The sequence below is a fragment of the Rhinoderma darwinii genome, chromosome 6 (assembly GCF_050947455.1).
Source record: "Rhinoderma darwinii isolate aRhiDar2 chromosome 6, aRhiDar2.hap1, whole genome shotgun sequence".
NCBI lineage: Eukaryota > Metazoa > Chordata > Amphibia > Anura > Rhinodermatidae > Rhinoderma > Rhinoderma darwinii.
In genome coordinates, this window is record NC_134692.1 from 96,099,287 (window position 1) to 96,127,060 (window position 27,774).

The window sequence follows — 27,774 nt, forward strand, 5'->3', positions numbered from 1 at the left end:
TGCAAACATTTGTAGTGTATTATTCCTGTCACTGTAAGGGCTCATTCAGACGAGCATGTATTAGGTCCGTGTGACTGCGGTTAAGACAATGGCCGTCACACGGACTCATCTATTTCAATGGGGCAGTTCACACGAGCGTGTGAAGGGTCCGTGAAAAAATAGGACATGCCCTATTGTACTGCATGTCACGCATCCCTCCATGGACTAGTCTATGGGGGATCCGTGACAACGCGTCCGCCATGGGTGCAGCTCAGACGCAAAAAGCTTCAGTTTTCAACGTCCGAGGTTGCCGACGCTCATCTGAATGTAGCCTAAAACCAAGAGACATCTATTAGGTCATGACTTTGTCATGGCCTAGCAGGCATTCACTAAAGGCAAACCTGGGTGCCATAAAAATCATCGGCCCCCACAAATAAGTCACAGGTGTACCGATGGGGTGAAAGAGAGGGAGCCTCCCTTCTAAAACCAATTAGATGCCGGGGTCGCTATTGACTGCGGAATCTAAGGGGTAAAACGAGCAGGTGCCCAGCGCCATGAAAAGTTAGCGCTCTGACATAAGCCCGGCACGGCTGTCCCATGGCAGGCTTACGTCACAGTGCCGCCTTTTCTTGATGCAGTGGTACGAGTACCCTTTAATGACCGCCGTCAAAAGGCGTATCGGCCGCCATTAAGGGGTTAAATAGCCGGACACATGCATTCAGCTATGAACTTCCAGAGACTGGACAGGTAGAAGCTTGTATGTGTTGTAACAGATTTCAGACTCCACACCAAGCGTTCCGTGAAAACAGGTGCACGTGCGGCCTACATTCCTGTGATAGCTGGCGCTCCATCACTCAGATTTCCCACTATCTTTATTGCCTATCATATGGCTAGATGATAAGGCCTCATGCGCACGGCACTGATTTTCGGGTCGGCCGGCTGCGGACTGTCAGCCGCGGGCCGCCCGCACATCGTAGGACATGCACATGGCCGCCATCATTGTTTTCAACGAGCCCGGACCACAGAAGACAGCCGTAATAGGACATGCCCGTTCTTTTTGCGGTGCGGGTTCCCGGGCCGTGCAAAGACCGCAAAAATTACGGTCGTGTGCATGGCACCATAGAAATGAATGGGGCCGCAATTCTCCCATGTATTTTCGGGGGAATTGCGGCCGCAAAAACACGTTCGTGTGAATGTGGCCTAAATGTTACACTTGGTAAAACCACTTTGGGTTGCACAACTACTCGACGTTAATAAATAACGTTACATAATAGCAAGTTGTTCCCAAGGGTAGATTTACACGTGGCAGACTCAGTGCAGAAATTTTGGCAACTGAAAAATCAATTCTATACATCTGAATTGGGTTGTTTCTGCAGCAGGTACATGGATATTTTCAAGCACCATTGCTTGAATGGGACAGTTGTAGACATTTCTGCATCAAATCTGCCGCGTGTGAACATACTCTAATGTGATTCACTAGAACAGTTAAAAAGACTGATGATGACTTCTCCCTCCACGAGTGATTCATTGGGGGAGATTTAGCAAAACTAATGCTGGAGGTGCAGCCAACAGTGACCAATCAGATTCCAGCTCTTGTTTTTTCAGAGTATCTTGGAAAGCAAAAATGAAAACTGCAACTTGATAGATTCCTGCGGTCAACTGGCTTATGACAGTGCCTTTGATTTCCATAGGCAGAAAAGAAAAATTGACAAGTACAAATAGCGAAAATATGACAAATATAATGTACAAGACAACATTATATATTTGTTGCTACAGAACAACAGTGTAAAGAGACTGACAAGTACGCGGGATAGGCTGGGGACTGACCTGTTACTGATCACTAAAGGACGCCTCTCTTTGGGGAGCTCGTAGAACTGCAGCTCTGGGTGACACGCAAGTGAATGCCAAATAAACTGCTTAGTAGCAGCATCAAGTAGAAGAGGGAAAGGAGGAACCCGAGCTTGAAGCCGCAACCATAAAGCAGGGAGAGTTATCCCGTCCAGGCCTTCAAGGGCCACCTCATCCAGTACAGCCTCCAGCACCTCCATGTCTCTGTCACTCTCCAGCGGGAAGCATGTGAAAAACCGCTTGAATTACTATCCTCCCAGCAGAGACCACCAACAGCACCCAGTAATCACTCTCTCATTGGTCAACCGCTAACTCTAAACTGGCTGATAGGAACGTTACAGTTCTGTCAGCAGAGGCCCTAATACCAATTCCTACTATTGTCTACATGGTAGAAGCCATTTTTCCGAGACTAGTTAAGCATAGTAAAATGTAAGTCGGGCTTCAGAATTATGGCCGATGACATAGGTGTAAACTCCCGGAAGCAATGACGTTTAAAACGCTCATCGCATAGACCATTCGCATACAAGCCCTGTGATTGGAACTGACGTAATACGACTCCGAACGCCTGAACGGCCACTGGCTCCTTCTACGAGAGCCGGAACGTGATTGGCTGTTTCTCAAGCCCATTCTGTCTGGGCTCTAGGCTGTAATTGGTTACCGCAAGACTCGTCTCTTATTGGCTCTTTGCAACTAGGTAACCGGAGAAAACATTTGGGCACAAATAATTCCGTTTTCATGTCCGACAGCGGCGCCTCCGCCTCTCATCTGTATCATGCACAGTAAGTGATGGGCGATATAATTATCGAGGTGATGGTTTGGGTGTTGCTGCACTTGACTGAAGTCTGAGTTTACCCGTGAGAGATTTTACAAACTGTCAGTAAATGTTTTGGAAATCGTTAGTATCGTTTCAAACTGTCAGGAAATAAATAGACATCTTACTCCCAGTACCGCATTATCTCTATCTGCAGGTGTCATCATTGCTCAGATTTCACTGAACTTTTTCAGATCCTACGGTTCCCTATTGATCTAACGGTGCAGGCCATCATCATAACTATTCTGTTTGATAGATGAATAGTGACCCCTTATACTAATAATCTATGCAACTTGTATACCAAAATAACGATAAAATGAATCCAAGATTGAACCGTCAGTAAATCTATTAGATCTGGTTTACAATTCTGATTCTTTTATTCAATAAATTCTGATTCTTACATTGTACAGGAATGTCTATAGGCTCTGCTGGATGGATAAGTGCACACCGAGGTCCGCAAGCCAGAAAGGTTTCTTGTAAATTATATCATGTTCAAATTCCTCACCATTTTCAATCCGCTTCCTGTCAGTGAATGAAAACATTACTGTTTACATCCAGAGGCTGATTGTATCATTGAAGGTAATCGCTATCATCCTGCAGTCCAGGGTGAGATTAGATCCCACAAGATTGTCAGGTCTATAATGTGACCCCAGTTGTTGGCGAGGTCCCCCAGTTGTTGGCGAGGTGCCCCCAGTTGTTGGCGAGGTGCCCCCAGTTGTCGGCGAGGTGCCCCCACTTATTGGTGAGGCTCAGCTCTGGAGGCAGTTTTGACATAAGTGAACATTACCTGCACAGGTCTTTCTCTGGTTTAGCAATATAATTGAATAGTTTTGTATTTACCTTAATGTTATACTGGGTCCATGAGACAATTTACAGGGGTTATCCAGGATTTTTCAAAGTGTTTCCTAGGGAAGATTATTGTATAAAATAATGAACTTTCCAGTACTCACCCTTGAAATGCTCCCCACTCTGTTTCCACGGCCTAGAAGCTCCTGCAGTGGGATTCCGTGCCGTTCATTGTAGCATCACCGCTGAGGCCAGGGATTGGCTGCAAAGGCACGTGACCTCTTCATACGCTGAGGGTGTCTACAGTGTTTTACAGATGACACCTCACAGTAATGGGCAGAAACACAGATCCCGGCTCTGATCCTGGCCTACTTAGATGCTGCGCTCAATAGCGACCGCGGCATCTAAGCCATTAGAAAGAGGGGGTGGCCCCCTCCAACAGTCCATCATGCAATCGCGGGGCGCCGATGGTCATTATGGCAGCTCGGGGGCCTAATAAAATCAATGTTTTATTATATTTTAAACAAGTTTTAAATGACATTTCATTCAATTAAAATAAATATATATATATATATATATATATATATATATATATATATATATATATATATATATATATATATATATACCTACTCCTCAATATTGAAATTGCAACACCAAGAAGGAAAAGTTTTGTAATTGTGGAAGTCACACGATCGATAGACATGTTAAAGTGTATCTAAACGTTTGACAAACTTCTGATATGTCATAGTGACATGTCAGAAGTTTGGATTGGTGGGGGTCTGAGCACTGAGACCCCCACTAATCGCTAGAATGAAGCATCTGAAGCGCTCGTGTGAGCGCTCAGCCGCTTCGTGTCTGTTTGGCTTTTTCCGGAAATAAATGTAACGGTGTACGGACTCAATAGAAAGTCTCAATAGACTCAATAGAATTAGTCCGTACTCCGATACATCGTCTTTCCGGAAAAAAAAACTAACAGACCCGAAGCGGCTGAGCGCTCACACGATCTGCAGGGGTGTAGTGTGGCACGATCTGCAGGGGTGTAGTGTGGCACGATCTGCAGGGGTGTAGTGTGGCACCATCTGCAGGGGTGTAGTGTGGCACCATCTGCAGGGGTGTAGTGTGGCACCATCTGCAGGGGTGTAGTGTGGCACCATCTGCAGGGGTGTAGTGTGGCACCACCTGCAGGGGTGTAGTGTGGCACCACCTGCAGGGGTGTAGTGTGGCACCACCTGCAGGGGTGTAGTGTGGCACCACCTGCAGGGGTGTAGTGTGGCACCACCTGCAGGGGTGTAGTGTGGCACCACCTGCAGGGGTGTAGTGTGGCACCACCTGCAGGGGTGTAGTGTGGCACCACCTGCAGGGGTGTAGTGTGGCACCACCTGCAGGGGTGTAGTGTGGCACCATCTACAGGGGTGTAGTGTGGCACCATCTACAGGGGTGTAGTGTGGCACTATCTCTAGGGGGGTGCATTTCTGACTTCAAGGCAAATGACCAGTTCGCCTGATACACAACTGAAGATAGTTGGAAGCAGCACTCCAGGTTGACATTCAATGAAAATGTGTTTATTCACCCAGTGTTAGCTAAGACTGGGTGAATAAAATATTTTTACTTGAATGCCAACCTGGAGTGCTGCGTCCATCCGTGTTCTTCAGTTGTGTATATATATGTTCGGCATAGGCAGTCATGATACGTAAAAACAAGTGCCAGACTGTTGAATGCTGTGTTATGGTTTTTTTTTTTAACTAAAAAAAATTGTGTATTATTGCAGGTAAATCGATTAGAAGTGATAAAAGCAAGCAATTCAAGTCTAAGCCAGGCAGTGTGGTAAGTATTGATCATTATTGCTTTTAAACGGGTTCCCCAGAATAGATAAAAAGCCGTTAAATAGCGTAATACATGCACTCTAACATTCTAGTATTCTGTCCCTGATCACCGATCTTGGAGACCGTGACTGCAGGAGGCAATTGCTTACATGCATCTCACTTATAAATATGGGATACTTCCTAAGCATGTGGACCACAGCTGCAGGAGGGGAGTGTTTACATGTCCTTGCCCATGGATGTCAGATGATGCCAATGGACGTGAGATGATTACCAATGGACGTATCTTACATACAAGGACAAGTGAATGGGGCTGACCTGCAATACCATACACATAATCCAAGGGGGAGCTGTTTCTGGAAAAAATGTCCTAATTATATACAACCCCTTAGCCCCTTCCTGCAATTTCACGTAATCAGCCTCATCAGCATTCTGCGCCTCCAGTATCACCTGTGATCCCTGTAATTCACTGCCCAGTGATGTGTGGGGTGTAAAATAAATTCACCCCTTCATTGCCTCATCACTACCCTCCTGTATCCTGCACCTAATTGGGCCCATACGAAATCTGTGGCCCATACCAAACTTCTGTACCTCATCTCCATCCACTTGAGCTTTGCTGGGTTAGCGAGAAAAGGGAGTCTCCATGGGCGCTGCTGCACTTCAGTTAACACATCAATACAGGAGTAATGATAAGTATGTACGAGGGAATGAATAATAAAATTGAATTTATTAATGTAATGATTACGCGTTTCAATGCCGCACCGGCATCTTCATCAGGCCATAAAAAAACATACAAAGTTCACTGCTTAAATAACATTGCCATTAGTGAAAAAAAACCTCACTTTCAGACGTTCTAAATCTCTTAAAAATATTCTAGCACCAAGCAGATTAAGGAGCCCTATGGTATCCTGCTCTACCTTGCTCCCTAAGACTCTTGGTTCCTACAAATGTGGTCGTCAACGTTGCATGTGTTGCACTAATATGGCTCACAAAGCTGCCACGTATACATCCACAATAACCAAGGAATCCTTCAATATTAAGAGCTTCCTTAATTGTGGAAGCTCCTTTTGTAATTTACATTTTGGAATGTCCCTGCCATCTACAATATATTGGTCGCACAACACAATGCCTACGGACAAGGATCAATAACCATAGGTTCAATATAAATACGGGTTTTTTGAAGCATAGTGTTTCCCGTCACTTTTTTACCACACACAGTAGCCTTTTTAGTAACATACTTATTACACCTATTGAACAGATTCCACTTAATGTTACTAATAGATTCAGTAAGCTGAAACAGCGTGAAAATTATTGGATTTTTAAAATGAAGACCCTCCAACCAGATGGTCTGAATGATATATCAGAATCGACTCTAGATTAAAAAAAAATTTTTTATTAGTGCGGTGTTATTATCTGAATGATCGTTATTTTGAAGTCCTATTCCTTTTTTCCGTTCATTGGTATTCTCATACAAATTATTAGTGCTCCCTTTTTCAGATATACCTACTGATATATTTTCCACTTGGTTACAATTTATGGCACCTTGTTAGCCCTTTTTTTCGTTTTGCTAATGATTACAGTTTACCGATTTTTCCGGTTTTCTCTTAACCAATATGAGTCTACTATGCAGTTTTTTGTGTATTATTGTATTCTTTTTATGATATTTTATGACAATCACTTTTTTTATATATATGTACAACTTTTAGTGCTCACATGTTTATACACTAATCGTTTTATATAATTTTTATAATGTATTTTTTGCTATATGATGTCTTGTTCAATCTCTACATGTGCCGATACAGTTTTCTTCCTTTCTTAAATGTATCTTACTAAATATATAGTTTTACATTCTCTGCATTTTGCTATTTTTTAAATTTTAGTTTAACATCTAATTGATGTCTTTTCATTTAGCATCGATACCAATGCATTTGTGTGCATCCAAATGGATGCTGCCGTTTTTACGTCCAGATGAATGTCACTTTTGCATCCAAATGGATGTTTATTAACTTACACATCCAAATGGGTGTTTGGGTCCTTTAGCATCCAGATGGAGGTAACTCTGGCATCCTTGTGAATGTCTTTTTGTTTAGCATCCTTTTGGATGCTTTGTACGCCGTGTTGCAGCTTAAACGTGTTTCATCATATTATTATGTCAATTTTGCGGATATTTTATATTTTTCTTCCTTTAGAATTGTAAGGTATTATTTTCCTTTTTATTTGTCTCATTATTCATTGCTTTTGCAAATATTTGTATTTTAAACCTTGATCTATGACGTCACTCGAGCACTCTGACCTCGGTCACATTGGCGTTTTTTTTTCACTAATGGCAATGTTATTTAACCCCTTAATGACCGGGCCTGAAAAGACCTTAATGACCAAGCCAGATTTGTTCAATCTGGTATGTCTGACTTTATCAGAAAATAACTCAGCGAAAGTTTTGAATATCCAAGTAATTCTGACATTGTTTTTTCGTCACATGTTGTACTTTATTTTAGTGGTAAAAGTAGACTGATACGATTTGCGGAAATTAATTAAAAAATAGAAAAATGGAAGAAATTTTGTAAAAATTATCATTTTTCCCTATTTTTAACTGCAATATGTGACATATGTACATACATACTGTACAATTTTTTTATTAAATATATATTTCCATCGCTTTACTCTATTTTGGCAGCACTTTTGAAAAAAAAATATTTTTTTTTTGAGCAATTTAGAAGACTTACAAGTTTAGTAATGATTTTATAAATTTTGAAGTACATTTTGTTTTCCTGCACCAAGCCAGGTTTTCATAGGCTCATAGGTGTCAGAATGGTGGAAACCCCCACAAGTGACACCATTTTGAAAACTACACCCCTTAAGGTATTTATTAAGGGGTGTTGTAAGTATTTTGACCCCACAGTTTTTTGCTAAATTTAATGCATAGCAGGTGAAATAAAAAAAACAAACACTTTTTATATAAAAGTATCACTTTGAAGACCGATTTCTTTGTAAAGTGACCATGAGAATGAAGAATCACACCCCAAAATATATCGCCCTGTTTCTCCTGTTTTCAAAAATGCCCCCATTGTGACCCTAATGCGTTGCCTGGACACATGGCAGGGCCTGAAAGGAAGGGAGTAACCGGAGGCATTCAGGTCTCATATTTTGCTTGAAAATGTTTTAGGCCCCACTGTACATTTGGAGAGGTTTTGATCTACCAGAACGAAAGAAACTTCCCATAAACGACCCCATTTAGAAAACTAGACCCCTTAAGGTATTTATCTAGGGGTGTAGTGAGTATTTTGACCCCACAGTTTTTTGCTAAATTTAATGCATAGCAGGTGAAATAAAAAAAACAAACACTTTTTATATAAAAGTATCACTTTGAAGACCCATTTCTTTGTAAAGTGACCATGAGAATGAAGAAACACACCCCAAAATCTATCACCCTGTTTCTCCTGTTTTCAAAAATGCCCCCATTGTGGCCCTAATGCGTTTCCTGGACACACGGCAGGACCCAAAAGGAAGGGAGCACCCGGAGGCTTTCAGGACACACATTTTGCTTGAAAATGGGAGGATTCTACTTTTCTAGATTGAGAAATATATGTCCCTAACAGTTTCTACACCCTATGACTATGTCGTGCTAAGAAAGCAGCTGTCCTGAAATCATGACAGTCCATAGACGTTATGTATATCAACCCGCTCTGATATATAGTAAGTTAGAGTGGGAAAATTTATTAAACTGTTGGCGGAAAAAGGAGGAAGAATGTATCCAGCTATGTGGAAAACTAGAGCATGTTCACAGGATGAAAGAAAATTTGTAGGGCTGTAATGACTTTATTATAGTGACTGGTCATACAACGTCTCTTTAGCTCTATCAATCCCTATATAAGGGACGAATATGCCAAGTGACGCGGTACACCATAACAAGCCCCTGCCCGGCAAGGTAGGAACCGCCATGTGCACAAAACAACCAATCACCTGTAGAATATATAAAGGGGCAGTGTCCCACACCGTATGTATAGATACAGTAAAGGACCACTACTCCCCAAATTAATGTCGTTATTTCTAGAAGTATTGTCGGGTGTAAGAGGTCCACCAAAAACCCGAACAAAACTGTAATAAAGCCCATAGTGTATTGATAAGGAACAGCTCGCTTATTAGAAATCCTCAGAATAAAAAGAAAAAATTATGCCGTATCCCCAGTCAGTAACCGCTATTTATGGCAGGACATAGTCATAACGGAAAAGGAAATAAAAAGCTTTCAGGGCACAATTTTATCTTGAATGAATTTCAGGGCCTTATTCCACATTATATAACTGGGTTATATCCCAAAATGACTCAGTCTAGAAAAGTATATTTCCCTCCCTCCCAAAAAAAGTGATTAAAAAGTGATTAAAAAAAAGAAATCTCTAAAAGAACCCTAAATTTTGGCATCTCCTACATATAAACGAAGCTGCTTCCCTAAAAGGTGAGGTGTACAGAAAAATAAAATCCGAAATAAATCCTGCATTTTAACTTTTATAGCTCACAAAAGAAAATTAGTAATGTGCGACGGTATGATAGATTTCAAAACAGGGACTTATGCATAGACCGGGGTTGGATTGACAATCGGAACAATAATATCGTGACTAACTTCGCTGTCCTCGTTTGCTGCAGACCCGACACCGTTTTTTGGGGTATTTTTGGTTAGGTGTTGAATGGATGGGGTGTAAAAAATGTTTTTCAACAAGTCGGCGTACATCCTCTGACTCATGGACTACTCTCTGGTCTGCAGATTGAAATAGGAGATCTTCAATCACTTTCTCCTGAAATTCAAAGAATGTCGCCCTGCCCGCTGATTTTTTGTACAGGACAAATGCATTGTGCATTGCAACCTGGATGAGGTATATTGCCACTTTCTTATACCACGTTCTGGTTTTCCTTTTAACCAGATAAGGTTGTAACGTCTGGTCGCACAAATCTACCCCACCCATGAAATTATTATAGTTGATGACACACACAGGCTTTTGTCTCTCTGCAGAGCCCCCACGTTCTCTAGCAGTTGCTGTTGCACTTGTATGGACAGTGCTGATCATATAGACGTCCTTGCGGTCACGAAATTTTAAAGCCAGCATCTTCTCAATTTGAAAAGTGCATGACTCCCCCTTTGGTAGTTTTTTATCCACAAGTTGACGTGGGAAACCTTTGCGATTCCTGCGTATTGTGCCACAGGCTCCGGTGTTGGCACAATGAAGGGCGCTAAACAATGGCACACTGGTATAAAAACTGTCCGTGTATACATGATACCCCTTGTGTAGGAAAGGGCCAATTAAATCCCACACAATCTTACCAGTGGTGCCAATATTTGGAGGGCACCCTGGTGGATTAAATTCACTGTCTTTACCCTCGTAGATCTTAAATGCACATGTGTAGCCAGTAGTGCTTTCACATAACTTGTAGATCTTTACCCCGTATTTTGCACTTTTTGAGGGTATGAATTGGCGGAATGAGAGACGCCCTTTGAAATTCATTAGCGATTCATCCACTGCTAAATTTTGTTCAGGGGTATATGCTCCTAAAAACGAGGAATTAAGAAAATTTAGCGAAGGCCTTAATTTATACAGCCGGTCACGGCTTCTGTCGCTGGAAGGGGGTGCCTGTAGGTTGTCACTAAAGTGGAGAAATCGCATAAGTATTTCATACCTGCTGCGTGACATAATGCCAGAAAAAATGGGGGTGGCATGTATAGGGCTTGATGCCCAATATGACCTAATAGAGGTTTTTTTTATAATTCCCATGTTAAGGGTGAGGCCCAGATTTTTTTTTATTTCCGTTGCATTTGTGAGATTCCACAACCTGGCATAAGGTGACGAAGGCTTATTGGCAATGCACTGCCTGGCATACAAATTTGTTTCCTGCACAAAATGTTCCAAAACTTGGTCCGTAATAAAAATATTAAAATAATTTTGTGGTGAAAAATTACTGACATTGGGATTTATGCCAGGAGTAGCAATAAAGTCATTTATGGTGGGAGAAAATAGACTTGTGGGTTCCCACAATAAATTGGTTTGGTGGGGTTGCGCAAATTCAGGGGCTGCACTTTGAACGGACGTTGTGGCAACTGCGCCGTCTCCCATATCACTGGTGCTGGGTCTCATATCCGTAGAATCCCTTGAAGCGACACTTTCGCTGTCGCTTTCAAGAAAAAGCTCAACTTCAGATGCAGAATCCGTATCGGAGCATAGCATCTGATAGGCTTCCTCAACGCTGTATCTTTTGGCAGCCATAATGATTATACAGTCTAAACCGCAAATAATAAACGTAACTAGCGGTTTCAATTTTTTTATCAACTAATCACACTAAAGGAATAAAAAATGTTTTGTTTTTTTTTTTAAAGTTTTTTTTTTTTTTCAAACCTAAACCCTACGCCTAACACGAACTGTAAACCTAAGCCCAGAACAGAACCCTACGCCGTATAACAGCGTACACGCCGTCTAACAGCGTACCCTAAAAAGAAAGTAGTTTATAGTACGATTCTTAGTATATACAGTAAATATATTTATATATATATATATATATGTATATACTATATACTGAAAAAAAATTTTGTTTTCTTTGAAACTCTGTGAGGAACAAGTGATTTTGTGTAGGGGACACTGACACACTTGTATCTGTTTCTCTCCACAGCTAGAACAGTGAGGAGAAACAGATACATGTTTTACTTTTATTTTACAGTAGTGATCACTATGATTGGATATCATAGTGAACACAAAAAAGATCAGGAACCAATACTATTGGCTCCTGATCACTGCTCTAAGAACAGAGCTGCTAGCAACAGCTCGTTCTTAGAGCAGGAGCTGTCATTTAGACACTCCCAGCGGCTCTGTACACAGTAACAGCGTGTGACCGCTGTGATTGGCTGTCACAGCGGTCACATGCTGTTACGACGAAATCGGCTGTAAAGGATCTGCCAGGTACTACGTCTGTGTATACTCCCGGGATTAATCAGTCGACACCTGAGGCCAGACCTCTTAGACTGACACCGGCTCCCACCAACCAGCGTGGCAGGCTCAGGAGTGGGAGAGCCTATCGCGGCCTGGTCAGTCGGAGTTAGCTCCGCCCCCTGTCCATTTATACCTGCCGTGTTCTCTTCCTCAGTGCTTGTTATTCTTCTTGGATTCCTGGCCCCACTGCTGCCTTGCTCCAGCCTACTTCTGCCGTGCTTCTGCCTTGCTTCAGTTCCGCTTATCCTGCTACGCTTTGCCCCTGGCTTGCTTCCTGCTCCGTGCTCTCGTTGGTATACTCCACTACATCCTGATCCTGACTGACTCATTCACCGCTCCGTTTCCTCGCGGCTTTCCGTGGGCTACTGCCCCTTCCCTTGCGTGTTCCCGCTTTGTACTCCCTTGCACTTAGACAGCGTAGGGACCGCCGCCAAGTTGTACCCCGTCGCCTAGGGCGGGTCGTTGCAAGTAGGCAGGGACAGGGCGGTGGGTAGATTAGGGCTCACTTGTTCCCTTCACCTCCTTCCTGCCATTACATCGGCAGGTCCTGATGGCTGCACTAAGAACCGGACCTGTTACATACAGCCGGTTTTTAGTGCAGACTTGACCAGGCTGCCGTTAAACCCACTCTACTACATCGACGCCAAAAGGCGTCGCTGTAGACTGAGTACCTGCACCGCCCGACGTCAAAAGACGGTGGGCGGTCGTTAAGCGGTTAAGCAGTGAACTTTGTATGTTTTTTTATGGCCTGATGAAGATGCCGGTGCGGCATTGAAACGCGTAGTCATTACATTAATAAATTCAATTTTATTATTCATTCCCTCGTACATACTTATCATTACTCCTGTATTGATGTTTTAAATGAAGTGCAGCAGCGCCCGGGGAGACTCCCTTTTCTCGCTAACCCAGCATACCTCTTGCGGTTTTTCCTTTGAAACACCGGCTTTGAGTCCTGGCAGCAGCAGCACCTACTTTTCTCATTGCCTTTTATCATCCTACACCAGGTTAGTAGTATTTGCATTTATATACTACCTTGTGCCTGGGTAATCTGCACTATGTGGCGCCGTGTTTTCTGTTTTCTCCTATCCACTTGAGCTTGACACGTTTTATCCATGAGTTTTGTAGATAGATAAACAGAGATAGGTTACCGTATTTTTCGGATTATAAGACGCACCTAACTGTAAGACGCACCCAGGTTTTAGACAACAGAAAATAGGGGAAAAAAAATCATAGTTTACTACTTTTACAAAGAAAAAAACTATTTGTTAAAAAATTGTTCTGTTTTACCACATTCTGAGAGCCGTAACTTTTATGTTTTTTCATCATTTGAGCGGTGTGAGGGCTTATTTTTTGCGGGACGAGCTGTAGTTATTGGCACCATTTTTTGGTACATACAATTTTTTGATCACTTTTTATTTCATTTTTTTTAGCGCTAATGAATATAAAAAATTCTGGTTTTTTTTTACATTTTTTACACCGTTCGAAACAAATAATGCTATATTGCAATAGTTCAGACTTTTACGGATGCAGCGATAGCAAATTTTTTATTTTTATTTTTTACTTTGGGCTTGTGGAAAAATGGGAAAAGGTTCTTTTTTTTTTTAACTTTTAATATTTTCCTACAATCCGCAAAATTTAAAATGTATTTATCTTTTTTTTTTATTTTTTTTTACACATTTTATTAGTTCCCCTAGGGAACTTGAACCAGCAATGATTACATCTCTGGTACAATACACTGCAATACATGGATGAGTTAAAGAGGCTCTGTCACCAGATTTTGCAACCCCTATCTACTATTGCAGCAGATCGGCGCTGCAATGTAGATTACAGTAACATTTTTATTTTTAAAAAACGAGCATTTTTGGCCAAGTTATGACCATTTTCGTATTTATGCAAATGAGGCTTGCAAAAGTACAACTGGGCGTGTTGAAAAGTAAAAGTACAACTGGGCGTGTATTATGTGCGTACATCGGGGCGTGTTTACTACTTTTACTAGCTGGGCTTTCTGACGAGAAGTATCATCCACTTCTCTTTAGAACGCCCAGCTTCTGGCAGTGCAGACACAGCCGTGTTCTCGAGAGATCACGCTGTGTCGTCACTCACAGGTCCTGCATCGTGTCAGACGAGCGAGGACACATCGGCACCAGAGGCTACAGATGATTCTGCAGCAGCATCAGCGTTTGCAGGTAAGTCGATGTAGCTACTTATCTACAAATGCTGATGCTGCTGCAGAATCAACTGTAGCCTCTGATGCCGACACGATGCAGGACCTGTGAGTGACGTCACAGATCTGCACTGCCAGAAGCTGGGCGTTCTGAAGAGAAGTGGATGATACTTCTCATCAGAACGCCCAGCTAGTAAAAGAAGTAAACACGCCCGATGTACGCACATAATACACGCCCAGTTGTACTTTTACTTTTCAACACGCCCAGTTGTACTTTTGCAAGCCTCATTTGCATAAATACGAAAATGGTCATAACTTGGCCAAAAATGCTCGTTTTTTAAAAATAAAAACGTTACTGTAATCTACATTGCAGCGCCGATCTGCTGCAATAGCAGATAGGGGTTGCAAAATCTGGTGACAGAGCCTCTTTAAGTTAGTGAATGGCAGTTAAAGAAGCAGCGTAGCATGCTATGCTGTTTCCGTGACTACTATTCCGTTTTATAAGAGTTTCGGAAACAGCATAGCTCAGCGAGTTACGCTGTTTCCTTAACTCGACCATGTATGCTGTTTTCGTAGCTACCAACTTCCGAGAACGTCATAGATCGCGGTGCTACGCTATTTCCGTAACTCCCATTCTGTTCTATAGGAGTTCCAGAAACAGCGTAGCTCAGCGAGCACTCGGCTATTTCCGTAATTCCCGACCACCTAACTAGGAAGTGGTCGGGAGAGAGCGGAGCCGAGTAAGATAGAACGGGGTTTAAGAGGCCCCGTTCTAGAGATAAGTGCCGGTCCCAGAGGTGGGACCCGCATCTATCTAACATTTCTGACATATTCTGTGGATATATCATAAATGTCCTTCATGGGAAGACCGCTATTGACCGCGGCATTTAACTAGATAAACTGCCAGGAACAGCACCACCGCTGTTCCTGGCCTTTAGAGCAACGTGTCGACTGTAAAACACAGCTGACACCTGCAATGTATGGAGCGTGCTCAGTGCCGGCACATCATGGGTCGGTAAGGGGTTAAGTAGGAAGCGGTCAGGTAGCCCGGCGCTGCCGGGTCCCTTGACTGCCGACTATGAGACGCATGGACTTTTTAGCAAGATTTATTCTTGCTGAAAACTGTGTATTATAGTCAGAAAAATACGTTACATTGGGTTTAGGGAAGTAGTTATTGTTCTATAAAAGAAGGCAGAAAAAAAAGTTTTCCGTTATTTTTGACACCTGTGACACTAGTTACTAACTTCTCAGTGATACAGGGAGATTACGTTTTCACATTTTATAAAAAATAAACAAAAAGAAACTACAAAAAAAATTTACATTAGTTTTACAGAAGAAAACAAAAATGACTAAGCGTTTGTATACTGCCGTAGAGGCATGTGCCTTGCTCTTTGAGGAATCTGATTCCATCAGTGTGGATGAGGTGACCTTTTTAGTGTCCTTTTCATCTAGTGACTCCTCTACTAATGAACTGCCATATTAGGCGTCCAAGGGTAGTTGTCAGTAGTGCACAATCGCAGCCCAGTACAATTGACTCCACATGGATCCCCACAGATAATTGTGTGCCCCAGTTGCCTGAATTGACTGCGGCTCCAGGCATCAATGTAGATACCGCAGGTTTCAATGAAATTAACTTGTTTTTCAATTCTGCACTGATGACTTTGTGAACTTGATGGTGGCACAAACAAACATCTATGCGGAGCAATTTATTGCCCGCAATCCAAATTGTTATTACGCCAGGCCCGAAAAATGGATCCCAACAAACCCCACTGAAACTTGCAAGTTCTGGGGCCTTTTATTGAGTATGGTCATTACCAAAAAACCCACAATACGTGTTATGGCTGTGTAAGCGAACTGCTGCCGCTCACCCTTGGCGAACGGCCGCGACCGCAAAGTCCTGGCCACCTGCCGACGTCCTACTCCCTGGAGACCCCGGCTGGTGCAGCCTTCCCTTCCTGGAGTGTGCGATTAAGTGTGCACGCGTGTCCCCGGCCTTAATGGGCCAGCGCGCGCACTTACTAAATGGTCCCTACCCTACAACAGTGCACCCTGGACTATAAAAAGTGCTCTGCCCTCCCACTCCTTGTCTGAGCATTGTTTGTACTTTTCCCATGTTTGTACTTTTCCCGGGTTTGTATTGCAAATGGTCCCTTAGTGTTTTCCTGCTCCCAGTGTTCCCCCTCCCTGCATCCTATCTCCTGTATCCCGTGCTGTTTCCTTCCTGTGCCTGCCTTTTATCGGAGTTGTGTGGTACCGCCTGCTGGATACACCCCGTCTGTGTGTCATCTGCCATCCCTGGTGCCATCAGCCACGTCTGGTGCAACCTGCCACACCTAACTCTGTCTGTGCCGGAGCCCTGCCGCTGTCTGGACTATCTCAGGTACCCTTGTGCTACGCACCTCTGCATAAACTGTGAGTTGGTCAGCTGCCTCTTCGCTACGGCTACCCTAAGACCACAGTTCAGGTCATATAGATGGAGATATGCCTGACCTACATGCATGCCAGGATCAACTCCTCGTGGATGTAAACTCCATCATCAATCAATGTACCATCAATTTTAAAAAGAAAAAAACAAAAAATATTTTCCAAAACATACCAGGCACTCTTTGGGATAAGAATAATTTGATATAAATTTTTATTAAATTCCATATAAAAATATATTTTAAAGATTTTTCATATATAAATATATCTCTTTCCTCTTTTATCCATAATACAAAGATTTTTTATAGGAAAAGAAAAGGGTTTGAGAAAACACATTTGTTTCAAACTAGATGTACATAATTTAAAAAAATGTCTCCTGGCCAGGATACCAACACAGACTTTTATAACATTACTTCCATTAATTTATCCCCCTCTAAACACAATGACATGTCATGATGAGATATCTAGGTAATAGGTGTTCTATACATAAGCCAAAATCAGACCCATATAAGAGATTAGCTATAAGAACCGGTTCTGAAGATTTTTTATCCAGACACCATTGGTCTCCGTTCACACTTGCGCTTTTTTCTTTTTACTCCTTTTCTAATTTTGGTCCGAAACCAACAGAGACAGTTCCTCTTGTGTGATAGCAATGCAATTGTATATAAGGAGTTAAATATTCATCTTTAAATCTTCCTATACTCGGGGGCAGCCGAGATTTCACCCAAAGGTGAGCAAATTTAAGCAATGGAGCACGCTCCTACATTTAAGAGTCGAAATCCTGCTATGCTGGTATCCACGTTAAATTTTTATTCAGACACCATTGGTCTCAGTTCACACTTGCATTTTTTGCTTTTTCCTCCTTCTTTTAGAATTTTGGTCCGAAACCAACAGGAGCAGTTCCTCTTATATAATAGCCATGCAAATATAGATAAAGAGTTGAATACTCATCTTTATGTTGATCTCGCAACTCAAGGTGGACTGAAAGTTCACTCTTTTTCACTATGTTCCTCCTCCTGGAGCAATTGTAGAGTTAAGGCAGATTTTAAAAAAATATATCAATCGGGTTTTTCACCCCTTCAATCTCCTCATTGGCAGATCACAATTCCCACATGGAAGGTTCTCCTTATATCCACTCCAACCACGGTCAATCCTTATGTTAAATAGCTTGGATCTTCCTATACTCGGGGGCAGCCGAGGTTTCACCCAAGGTGAGCAAATTATAGCAATGGAACACACTCCTCATTGGAGAGTCGGTATCGTAATATGCTGGTATCCACGTTGTTTTTTTCTGGCAACACTGGAGACTGCAAGACGAGGCAAGGTTGACGTCACTACCTTCCAGGTGTAGACTAATTGATCAGCTGACATGTTTCATCCCGAACCGGGATTTCCTCAGAGCCATTTCGTGAGTTCAGTAAAGTCTGGCATCTTTATAGTGCCAAATTTAAAGGGAACTGGACCCATATGTAAAAATATTACATTAAGTACTCATAGAATCCAATGATTCAAATCCAAAACGTCCAATTATACACATGTTTTGTCCATATTTATAGATTCCCCTCAGTATTTCATCATACATTTCTATCCGGGAATATAGATATATATATATACAGTGAAGGAAATAAGTATTTGATCCCTTGCTGATTTTGTAAGTTTGCCCACTGTCAAGGTCATGAACAGTCTAGAATTTTTAGGCTAGGTTAATTTTACCAGTGAGAGATAGATTATATATATAAAAAAAAAAAGAAAATCACATAGTCAAAATTATATATATTTATTTGCATTGTGCACAGAGAAATAAGTATTTGAGCCCCTACCAACCATTAAGAGTTCAGCCTCCTCCAGACCAGTTACACGCTCCAAATCAACTTGGTGCCTGCATTAAAGACAGCTGTCTTAAATGGTCACCTGTATAAAAGACTCCTGTCCACAGACTCAATTAATCAGTCTGACTCTAACCTCTACAACATGGGCAAGACCAAAGAGCTTTCTAAGGATGTCAGGGACAAGATCATAGACCTGCACAAGGCTGGAATGGGCTACAAAACCATAAGTAAGACGCTGGGTGAGAAGGAGACAACTGTTGGTGCAATATAGTAAGAAAATGGAAGACATACAAAATGACTGTCAATCGACATCGATCTGGGGCTCCATGCAAAATCTCACCTCGTGGGGTATCCTTGATCCTGCGGAAGGTGAGAGCTCAGCCGAAAACTACACGGGGGGAACTTGTTAATTATCTCAAGGCAGCAGGGACCACAGTCACCAAGAAAACCATTGGTAACACATTACGCCGTAATGAATTAAAATCCTGCAGTGCCCACAAGGTCCCCCTGCTCAAGAAGGCACATGTACAGGCCCGTCTGAAGTTTGCAAATGAACATCTGGATGATCTGAGAGTGATTGGGAGAAGGTGCTGTGGTCAGATGAGACTAAAATTGAGCTCTTTGGCATTAACTCAACTCGCCGTGTTTGGAGGAAGAGAAATGCTGCCTATGACCCAAAGAACACCGTCCCCACTGTCAAGCATGGAGGTGGAAACATTATGTTTTGGGGGTGTTTCTCTGCTAAGGGCACAGGACTACTTCACCGCATCAATGGGAGAATGGATGGAGCCATGTACCGTCAAATCCTGAGTGACAACCTCCTTCCCTCCACCAGGACATTAAAAATGGCTCGTGGCTGGGTCTTCCAGCACGACAATGACCCGAAATATACAGCCAAGGCAACAAAGGAGTGGCTCAAAAAGAAGCACATTAAGGTCATGGAGTGGCCTAGCCAGTCTCCAGACCTTAATCTCATCGAAAACTTATGGAGGGAGCTGAAGATCCGAGTTGCCAAGCGACAGCCTCAAAATCTTAATGATTTACAGATTATCTGCAAAGAGGAGTGGGCCAAAATTCCATCTAACATGTGTGCAAACCTCATCATCAACTACAAAAAACCGTCTGACTGCTGTGCTTGCCAACAAGGGTTTTGCCACCAAGTATTAAGTCGTGTTTGCCAAAGGGATCAAATACTTATTTCTCTGTGCACATTGCAAATAAATATATACAATTTTGACTATGTGATTTTCAGTTGTTTTTTTTACATAATCTATCTCTCACTGGTAAAATTAACCTAGCCTAAAAATTCTAGACTGTTCATGTCTTTGACAGTGGGCAAACTTACAAAATCAGCAAGGGATCAAATACTTATTTCCCTCACTGTATATATATATATATATATATATATATATATATATATATATATATATATATATATATATATAAAATAACAAAACATATACACACAGTACATTGCAAGTAAATTCCCATTTTTTGGATTAAGAAAAATTAATTTATCCCTAACAAACCCATTAGTGATCAGCAGTGTCTATAATAAATAAAATATAACAGAAAATTATATAAATAATAAATAAGAAAATAAAATAAAAAAATAAATCAAAATAAATCAAAAATCCAAAATATTAAATAAATGAAATAATTATGAGAGATCCATGTTGCATTTCAGATGGTATAACACTAATTTGACGCTGCACCTGTCAACGGACTGTCCATTAAGCATTAAGCCCATAAAGTACCTATTTATTACAGTAATATGATAGTGTCCCGCTAATTTTTATCTGCCGAAAATCAGGCAAGGCATCCTCTGTACCCGGGTGACAGGGAGTGGGTCCAACCCCGAGAATATTTCCGGAGGGACTGAGTCCCCATCACCCAGGGACAGAGAACATCCATAGGACCTATCAATTTATCCAGAGAAAAAAAGTATTTATAAAAGGAAAATTAGTTCGCTGGTTGGTGCGTGGAAAAATCACGGGACGCTGTTACACAGCCGGCCCTTAAGGATCCACGCAACCCCCACCCAAATGCCAAACCGACAAGATCACTTCCAAAACATAAAGGGATATAAAACAGGCTTTCCCAAAGTAGGGCAAAAACGCTTCCGGAATCCAAGGATTTTAATGTCTGTCTCCGAAGGGCAGGGAGCGGGTCCACAACAGATAAAAATCTGTAGGGACCCAGTCCCCACCACTCGGAGGCAGAAAATCATAACAGTTAGTTCTTTATTCATCCCATAAGTCTATTCCCTCCTATTTTCAAGGAGTGAAAAAATATATTTACTTAGATTGGGTCGAATCAAACCATTTGAGAATAGGTCACAAGGTAATCAATCCATTAGAGGTATCCAAAAGACGGGCAATCATATTACACCACAAAGACGCAACCACCAATAAATAGAAGGGGATTATTAATTCAGCATGTCATAAAAACATATAAAATTTTATTTCATTGTTAAGACCTCTAGGGTTGAGGGTTCCCAATGTATAAATCCACATCGTTTCTTTCTGTAAAAGAATACGGTTACGATCCCCACCCCTTCTATCCTCAAAAAGTTGGTAGATTCCCATAAATTTTAAGCCCTTGGTTGATTGTCCATGATGTAATTTAAAATGTGCTGCAATTGGGCTTTTCATTTCGCCCTTTGTAATGTCTGAAAGATGTTCCCTAATTCTTATCTGTAACTCCCGTTTCGTTTTTCCAATATACTGCTTACCACATGGACAAATAATTGAATACACCACCATAGTTGAACGACAGTTGATAAAATTATAAACCTTAACCCCTTCCCGACATGCGCCGTACATGTACGGCGCTGTCGGGAGGTGCTTCCCGCAAAGCGCCGTACATGTACGGCGCAGTGATTGTGCGGGCTCAGAAGCAGAGCCGGCACCATCACCGCGGGGTGACAGCTGTATTATACAGCTGGCACCCTCCTGTAACTGCCAGGACCGGAGCTATTCTCCGATCCGGCAGATTAACCCCTCAGATGCTGCGCTCAATAGAGCGCAGCATCTGATAGGTTTTCACCCGATCGGCAACCCAGTGATGCAATCGCTGGGTTGCTGTGGCAATCGGACGCCAGAAAATGGCGTCCGAGTCTGCCTTGTACGGGAGCCGATGAGGACCCGCCTTCGGCGTGTCCTCATAGGCTTGCTGTCAGTGAATAACTGACAGCGCTAATACACTGCACTACGTACGTAGTGCAGTGTATTAGAGTAGCGATCGGGGCATCAGGCCCTCATGTCCCCTAGTGGGACATGTCAGAAAAGTAAAAAAAAGTTAATAAAAATGTGGTAAAACAATAAAAACACACACATTTCAAATAAAAATAAAGCTAAACTGACTTTTTTCCCATAGTAAGTCTTTTATTATGGGAAAAACCGTAAAAATTAAAAAACTATACATAATTGGTATCGCCGCGTCCGTAACGACCCAAACTACAAAACTATTATGTAATTTATCCCGCACGGTGAACGCCGTAAAAAAAAAACATGAAAAACAACGCCAGAATCTTTGTTTTTAGGTCACATCTCCTTCCAAAAAATGCTATAAAAAGTGATCAAAAAGTCACATTTACTCCAAAATAGTACTAATAAAAACTACAATCCGTGCCGCAAAAAATAATCCCTGACACCGTTTAGTGCACGCAAAAATAAAAAAGTTATGGGTCTTAGAATATGGCGAGACAGAAAACAAATGATTTTATAAAAAAAGTGATTTTATTGTGCAAAAGCCGCAATACATAAAAAAACTATATAAATTTGGTATCGCCGTAATCGTATCGACCCGCAGAATAAAACTAACATGTAATTTAGGGCGCACTGTGAATGCCGATAAAAAAAACAATAAAAAACGATTCCAGAATTGCTTGTTTTTGGTCATTTCCTTTACCAAAGAATGAAATAAAAAGTGATCAAAAAGTGGTATGTGTTCTAAAATGGTACCAATAAAATCTACAGCCCGTCTCGCAAAAAACAAGCCCGCACACCGCTCAATCAACTGAAAAATAAAAAAGTTATGGCACTAGTAATGCGGTGATGAAACATCTCAATGCGCAGGCCGGAGGGGAACATTCCTTCAGTTTCAGGGCCCTAGTATTTAGGAACTAGGAAAGGGAAGGGACATCGCACATCCGCTGGAAGCGAGGGCGCCCGTATTATACCAGTGCAAAACTTTCCCAGTAATATTTCCCAAACTACAAAGGAGAAAAAGTCCCCAAAAGCTGCAGAGCGTTACAGAAGGCGGATAAGAAAGAAAACTGTTTATCAGTGTGACGCCGGACTGCGCATAACGGATCGCGTCACAGCGTAACACACATCTATGGATAATTGTATTATTTACCCCATTATTATACCCTCTTATTATGCCCTGATGTACTCCGCACAGATTACATATACCCCTGATGTACTCCGCACAGATTACATATGCCACCACATTATAAACGGAAATACCAGCAAAACCCCAAACAGAACAACTACCAAGCAAAATCCATGCTCAAAATGGCGGTCTATTCCTTCTTAGCCCTACAGCGTGCCCAAACAGCAATTTATGGCCACAAGTAAGGCATTACCATACCCGGGAGAACCCGCTTAACAATTTATGGGGTAAGATTCTCTAGGGGCACAACATATTGTGCGGTGAATAGGCAGATCAGTGGAAAAATTGCAATTTTCACTTTGCACCATCCACTGCGTATTCATTTCTGAAAAACACCTGTGGAGTCTAAATTCTGACTACACCCCTTGATAAATGCATTTAGGGGTGTAGTTTCTAAAACGGGGTCACTTTTGTTTGGTACATCAGTGGTTTTGCAAATGCAACATGGCGTCCGCAAACCATTCCAGAAAAATCTACGCTCCAAAAGATAAATACCGCTCCTTTTCTTCTGAATGCTCCCATATACGTAAACAGCTGATTATAACCACATATGGGGTGTTACCGTACTCGGGAGAAATTACTTTACAAATGTTGGGGTGCTTTTTCTTCTCTATTCCTTGTAAAAATGAAAAATGTTGATCTAAAACTACATCTTGTTGGAAAAAAAAATGATTTTTCATTTTCATAGCTTAATTCTAATTAATTCAGCAAAAAACCTTTGGGATCAAAATTTTCACTATACCCCTAGATGATTCCTCAGGGGGTGCAGTTTCCCAAATGGAGTCAATTTTGGGGTGTTTCCACTGTACTAGTACTACAGGGGCTCAGCAAATGTGACATGGCGCCCAGACACTATCCAAAATCCAAATGGTGCTAGTTCCATTCTGAGCCCTACCGTGTGTCCAAACAGCCGTTTATGACCACATGTGGGGTATTGTTTTACTCGGGAGAAGTTGCTTTACAAATGTTGTGGTGCTTTTTCTCCTTTAGTCCTTGTGGAAATGAAAAAAAATTAGCTAAACCTACATTTTATTTGAAAAAATGTAGATTTTCATTTTCATGGCCTAGTTCCAAAAATTTTTGCAAAAAAACTGGCCGGTCAAAATGCTTGCTACACCCCTAGATAAATTCCTCGAGGGGTATAGTTTCCAAAATGGGGTCACTTGTTGGGAGTTTCCACTGTTTTGTCCCCTAGGGGGCTTTGCAAATGCGACATGGCCTCCGCAAACCATTCCTGCTAAATTTCAGCTCCAAGAGCCAAATGGCGCTCTTTCCATTCTAAGCCCTGCTGTGTGTCCAAATAACCGTTTATTACCACATGTGGGGTATTGTTTTACTCGGGAGAAATTGCTCTACAAATGTTGTGGTGCTTTTTCTCCTTTAGTCCTTGTGGAAATGAAAAAAAATTAGCTAAACCTACATTTTATTTGAAAAAATGTAGATTTTCATTTTCATGGCCTAGTTCCAAAAATTTTTGCAAAAAAACTGGCCGGTCAAAATGCTTGCTACACCCCTAGATAAATTCCTCGAGGGGTGTAGTTTCCCAAATGGGGTCACTTTTGGGGGGTTTCCACTGTTTTAGTTCCACAAGACCTGTTCAAAGCTGACATGGTGCCTAAAATATATTCTAATAAAAAGGAGACCCAAAATCCACCAGGTGCTCCTTTGGTTCTGAGGCCGGTGCTTCAGTCCAGTAGCACACTAGAGCCACATGTGGGATATTTCCTAAAACTGCAGAACCTGGGCAATAAATATTGAGTTGCATTTCTTGGATAAAACATTCTGTGGTACAAAAAAAATGGATTCAAAATGAATTTCTGGAAAAAAATAATGAACTTTGTAAATTTCACCTCTACGTTGCCTTAATTCCTGCGCAATGTCTAAAGGGTTAAGAAACTTTCTAAATGCTGTTTTGAATACTTTGAGGGGTGCAGTTTTTAAAATGGGGTGATTTATTGGGGGTTTCTAATATCTAAGGACCTCAAAGCCACTTCACAACTGAACTGGCCCCTGTAAAAATAGCATTTTGAAATTTTCTTGAAAATGTGAGAAATTGCTGCTAAAGTTCTAAGCCTTGTAGCGTCCTAGAAAAATAAAATTATGTTTAAAAAACGATGCCAATCTAAAGTAGACATATGGGGGATGTTAGTTAGCAACATTTTTGTGTGGTATAACTGCCTGTCTTACAAGCAGATACATTTAAATTGAGAAAAATGCAAATTTTTGCAATTTTTCGCAAAATTTTGGTGTTTTTCACAATTAAATACTGAATGTATCGGGCAAATTTTGGCAGTAACATAAAGTCCAATGTGTCACGAGAAAACAATCTCAGAATCACTTGGATAGGTAAAAGCATTCCGGAGTTATTACCATATAAAGTGAAACATGTCAGATTTGAAAAATGAGGCTCTGTCAGGAAGGTCAAAAGCGGCCAAAGAGGGAAGGGGTTAAATTCTCTTTTATGTTCGCTGTCAAAAAAGGTATCGGATTTCAAAACATATTTGCAACAATTGCAAGAGCCACACATATACATCCCCTTTGGCCGTTTATTCAACCATGTTTCGTTATCTATGGTCTTTCTTTTAAATTCAGAACTGACTAGAATATCTTTTAAAGTAGGGGCTTTTCTTGGAACCATACTTGGTATCTCACCTACTATTTATTTTTTTATTTTATTTTCTTATTTATTATTTATATAATTTTCTGTTCTATTTTATTTATTATAGACACTGCTGATCACTAATGGGTTTGTTAGGGATAAATGAATTTTTCTTAATCCAAAAAATGGGAATTTACTTGCAATGTACTGTGTGTATATGTTTTGGTATTTTATATATATACATGTATATTCCCGGATAGAAATGTATGATGAAATACTGAGGGAATCTATAAATATGGACAAAACATGTGTATAATTGGACGTTTTCGATTTGAATCATTGGATTCTATGAGTACTTAATGTAATATTTTTACATATGGGTCCAGTTCCCTTTAAATTTGGCACTATAAAGATGCCAGACTTTACTGAACTCACGAAATGGCTCTGAGGAAATCCCGGTTCGGGATGAAACATGTCAGCTGATCAATTAGTCTACACCTGGAAGGTAGTGACGTCAACCTTGCCTCGTCTTGCAGTCTCCAGTGTTGCCAGAAAAAAACCAACGTGGATACCAGCATATTACGATACCGACTCTCCAATGAGGAGTGTGTTCCATTGCTATAATTTGCTCACCTTGGGTGAAACCTCGGCTGCCCCCGAGTATAGGAAGATCCAAGCTATTTAACATAAGGATTGACCGTGGTTGGAGTGGATATAAGGAGAACCTTCCATGTGGGAATTGTGATCTGCCAATGAGGAGATTGAAGGGGTGAAAAACCCGATTGATATATTTTTTTAAAATCTGCCTTAACTCTACAATTGCTCCAGGAGGAGGAACATAGTGAAAAAGAGTGAACTTTCAGTCCACCTTGAGTTGCGAGATCAACATAAAGATGAGTATTCAACTCTTTATCTATATTTGCATGGCTATTATATAAGAGGAACTGCTCCTGTTGGTTTCGGACCAAAATTCTAAAAGAAGGAGGAAAAAGCAAAAAATGCAAGTGTGAACTGAGACCAATGGTGTCTGAATAAAAATTTTACGTGGATACCAGCATAGCAGGATTCCGACTCTTAAATGTAGGAGCGTGCTCCATTGCTTAAATTTGCTCACCTTTGGGTGAAATCTCGGCTGCCCCCGAGTATAGGAAGATTTAAAGATGAATATTTAACTCCTTATATACAATTGCATTGCTATCACACAAGAGGAACTGTCTCTGTTGGTTTCGGACCAAAATTAGAAAAGGAGTAAAAAGAAAAAAGCGCAAGTGTGAACGGAGACCAATGGTGTCTGGATAAAAAATCTTCAGAACCGGTTCTTATAGCTAATCTCTTATATGGGTCTGATTTTGGCTTATGTATAGAACACCTATTACCTAGATATCTCATCATGACATGTCATTGTGTTTAGAGGGGGATAAATTAATGGAAGTAATGTTATAAAAGTCTGTGTTGGTATCCTGGCCAGGAGACATTTTTTTACATTATGTACATCTAGTTTGAAACAAATGTGCTTTCTCAAACCCTTTTCTTTTCCTATAAAAAATCTTTGTATTATGGATAAAAGAGGAAAGAGATATATTTATATATGAAAAATCTTTAAAATATATTTTTATATGGAATTTAATAAAAATTTTATATAAAATTATTCTTATCCCAAAGAGTGCCTGGTATGTTTTGGAAAATATTTTTTGTTTTTTTCTTTTTGAATTATTGCTCTCCGAAACGGCACCGTGCTATATATGGATTGCATATTTTGGGATTTCTATTAGGAATGGTTTATAACCATTTCTTGTGTTTAGACCATCCATTTTAGACTGCGTGCTCAACTCTTTCCCTCTGAGGCCAAGGTAGCGGTCATTATTTCCCTCCTCGCTAATAGTGGGTAGGATAGGAATAAAGGGTCTTAGTACTTGAACTATATTCCTTGCACCTAACTTGGATGTGCTGAACTTGGCTTGAATTTATTTACCGTGTGCAGATCTCTATAGGTGTGGTTATTGGGCCCCACCTATATCTCTGATATTCTATGTCCAGTTTACAAACATATACAAAAACAACTAAAAATCTATAGCTACTAAGATACATACTGGACATGAATATATGTGATATGTTAATTTTTTTTAGCATCATTACCTACCACACTAGATT

At 41.1% G+C, this 27,774-nt stretch overlaps 2 protein-coding genes across 4 annotated transcripts in view; one reads left to right on the forward strand and one right to left on the reverse strand.

Annotated features, from left to right (window-relative positions):
* GTF3C1 (general transcription factor IIIC subunit 1) overlaps positions 1–2,384 on the reverse strand; it is a 237,562-nt gene extending 235,178 nt beyond the window's left edge. For 2 of the 3 annotated variants that reach the window (XM_075830059.1, XM_075830058.1), the window contains exon 1: positions 1,807–2,381. In XM_075830059.1, the coding sequence (XP_075686174.1) occupies positions 1,807–2,027 (221 nt within the window). In that variant the 5' untranslated portion in view covers positions 2,028–2,381. Of the gene's footprint in view, positions 1–1,806 lie in introns of all 3 variants that reach the window. The other variant, XM_075830060.1, reaches the window with a different exon arrangement.
* KATNIP (katanin interacting protein) overlaps positions 2,372–27,774 on the forward strand; it is a 361,314-nt gene continuing 335,911 nt past the window's right edge. Inside the window, exons 1-2 of the mRNA XM_075830061.1 lie at positions 2,372–2,606; positions 5,196–5,251. Coding sequence (XP_075686176.1) covers positions 2,600–2,606; positions 5,196–5,251 — 63 coding nt within the window. The 5' untranslated portion in view covers positions 2,372–2,599. The remainder of the gene's footprint in view (positions 2,607–5,195; positions 5,252–27,774) is intronic.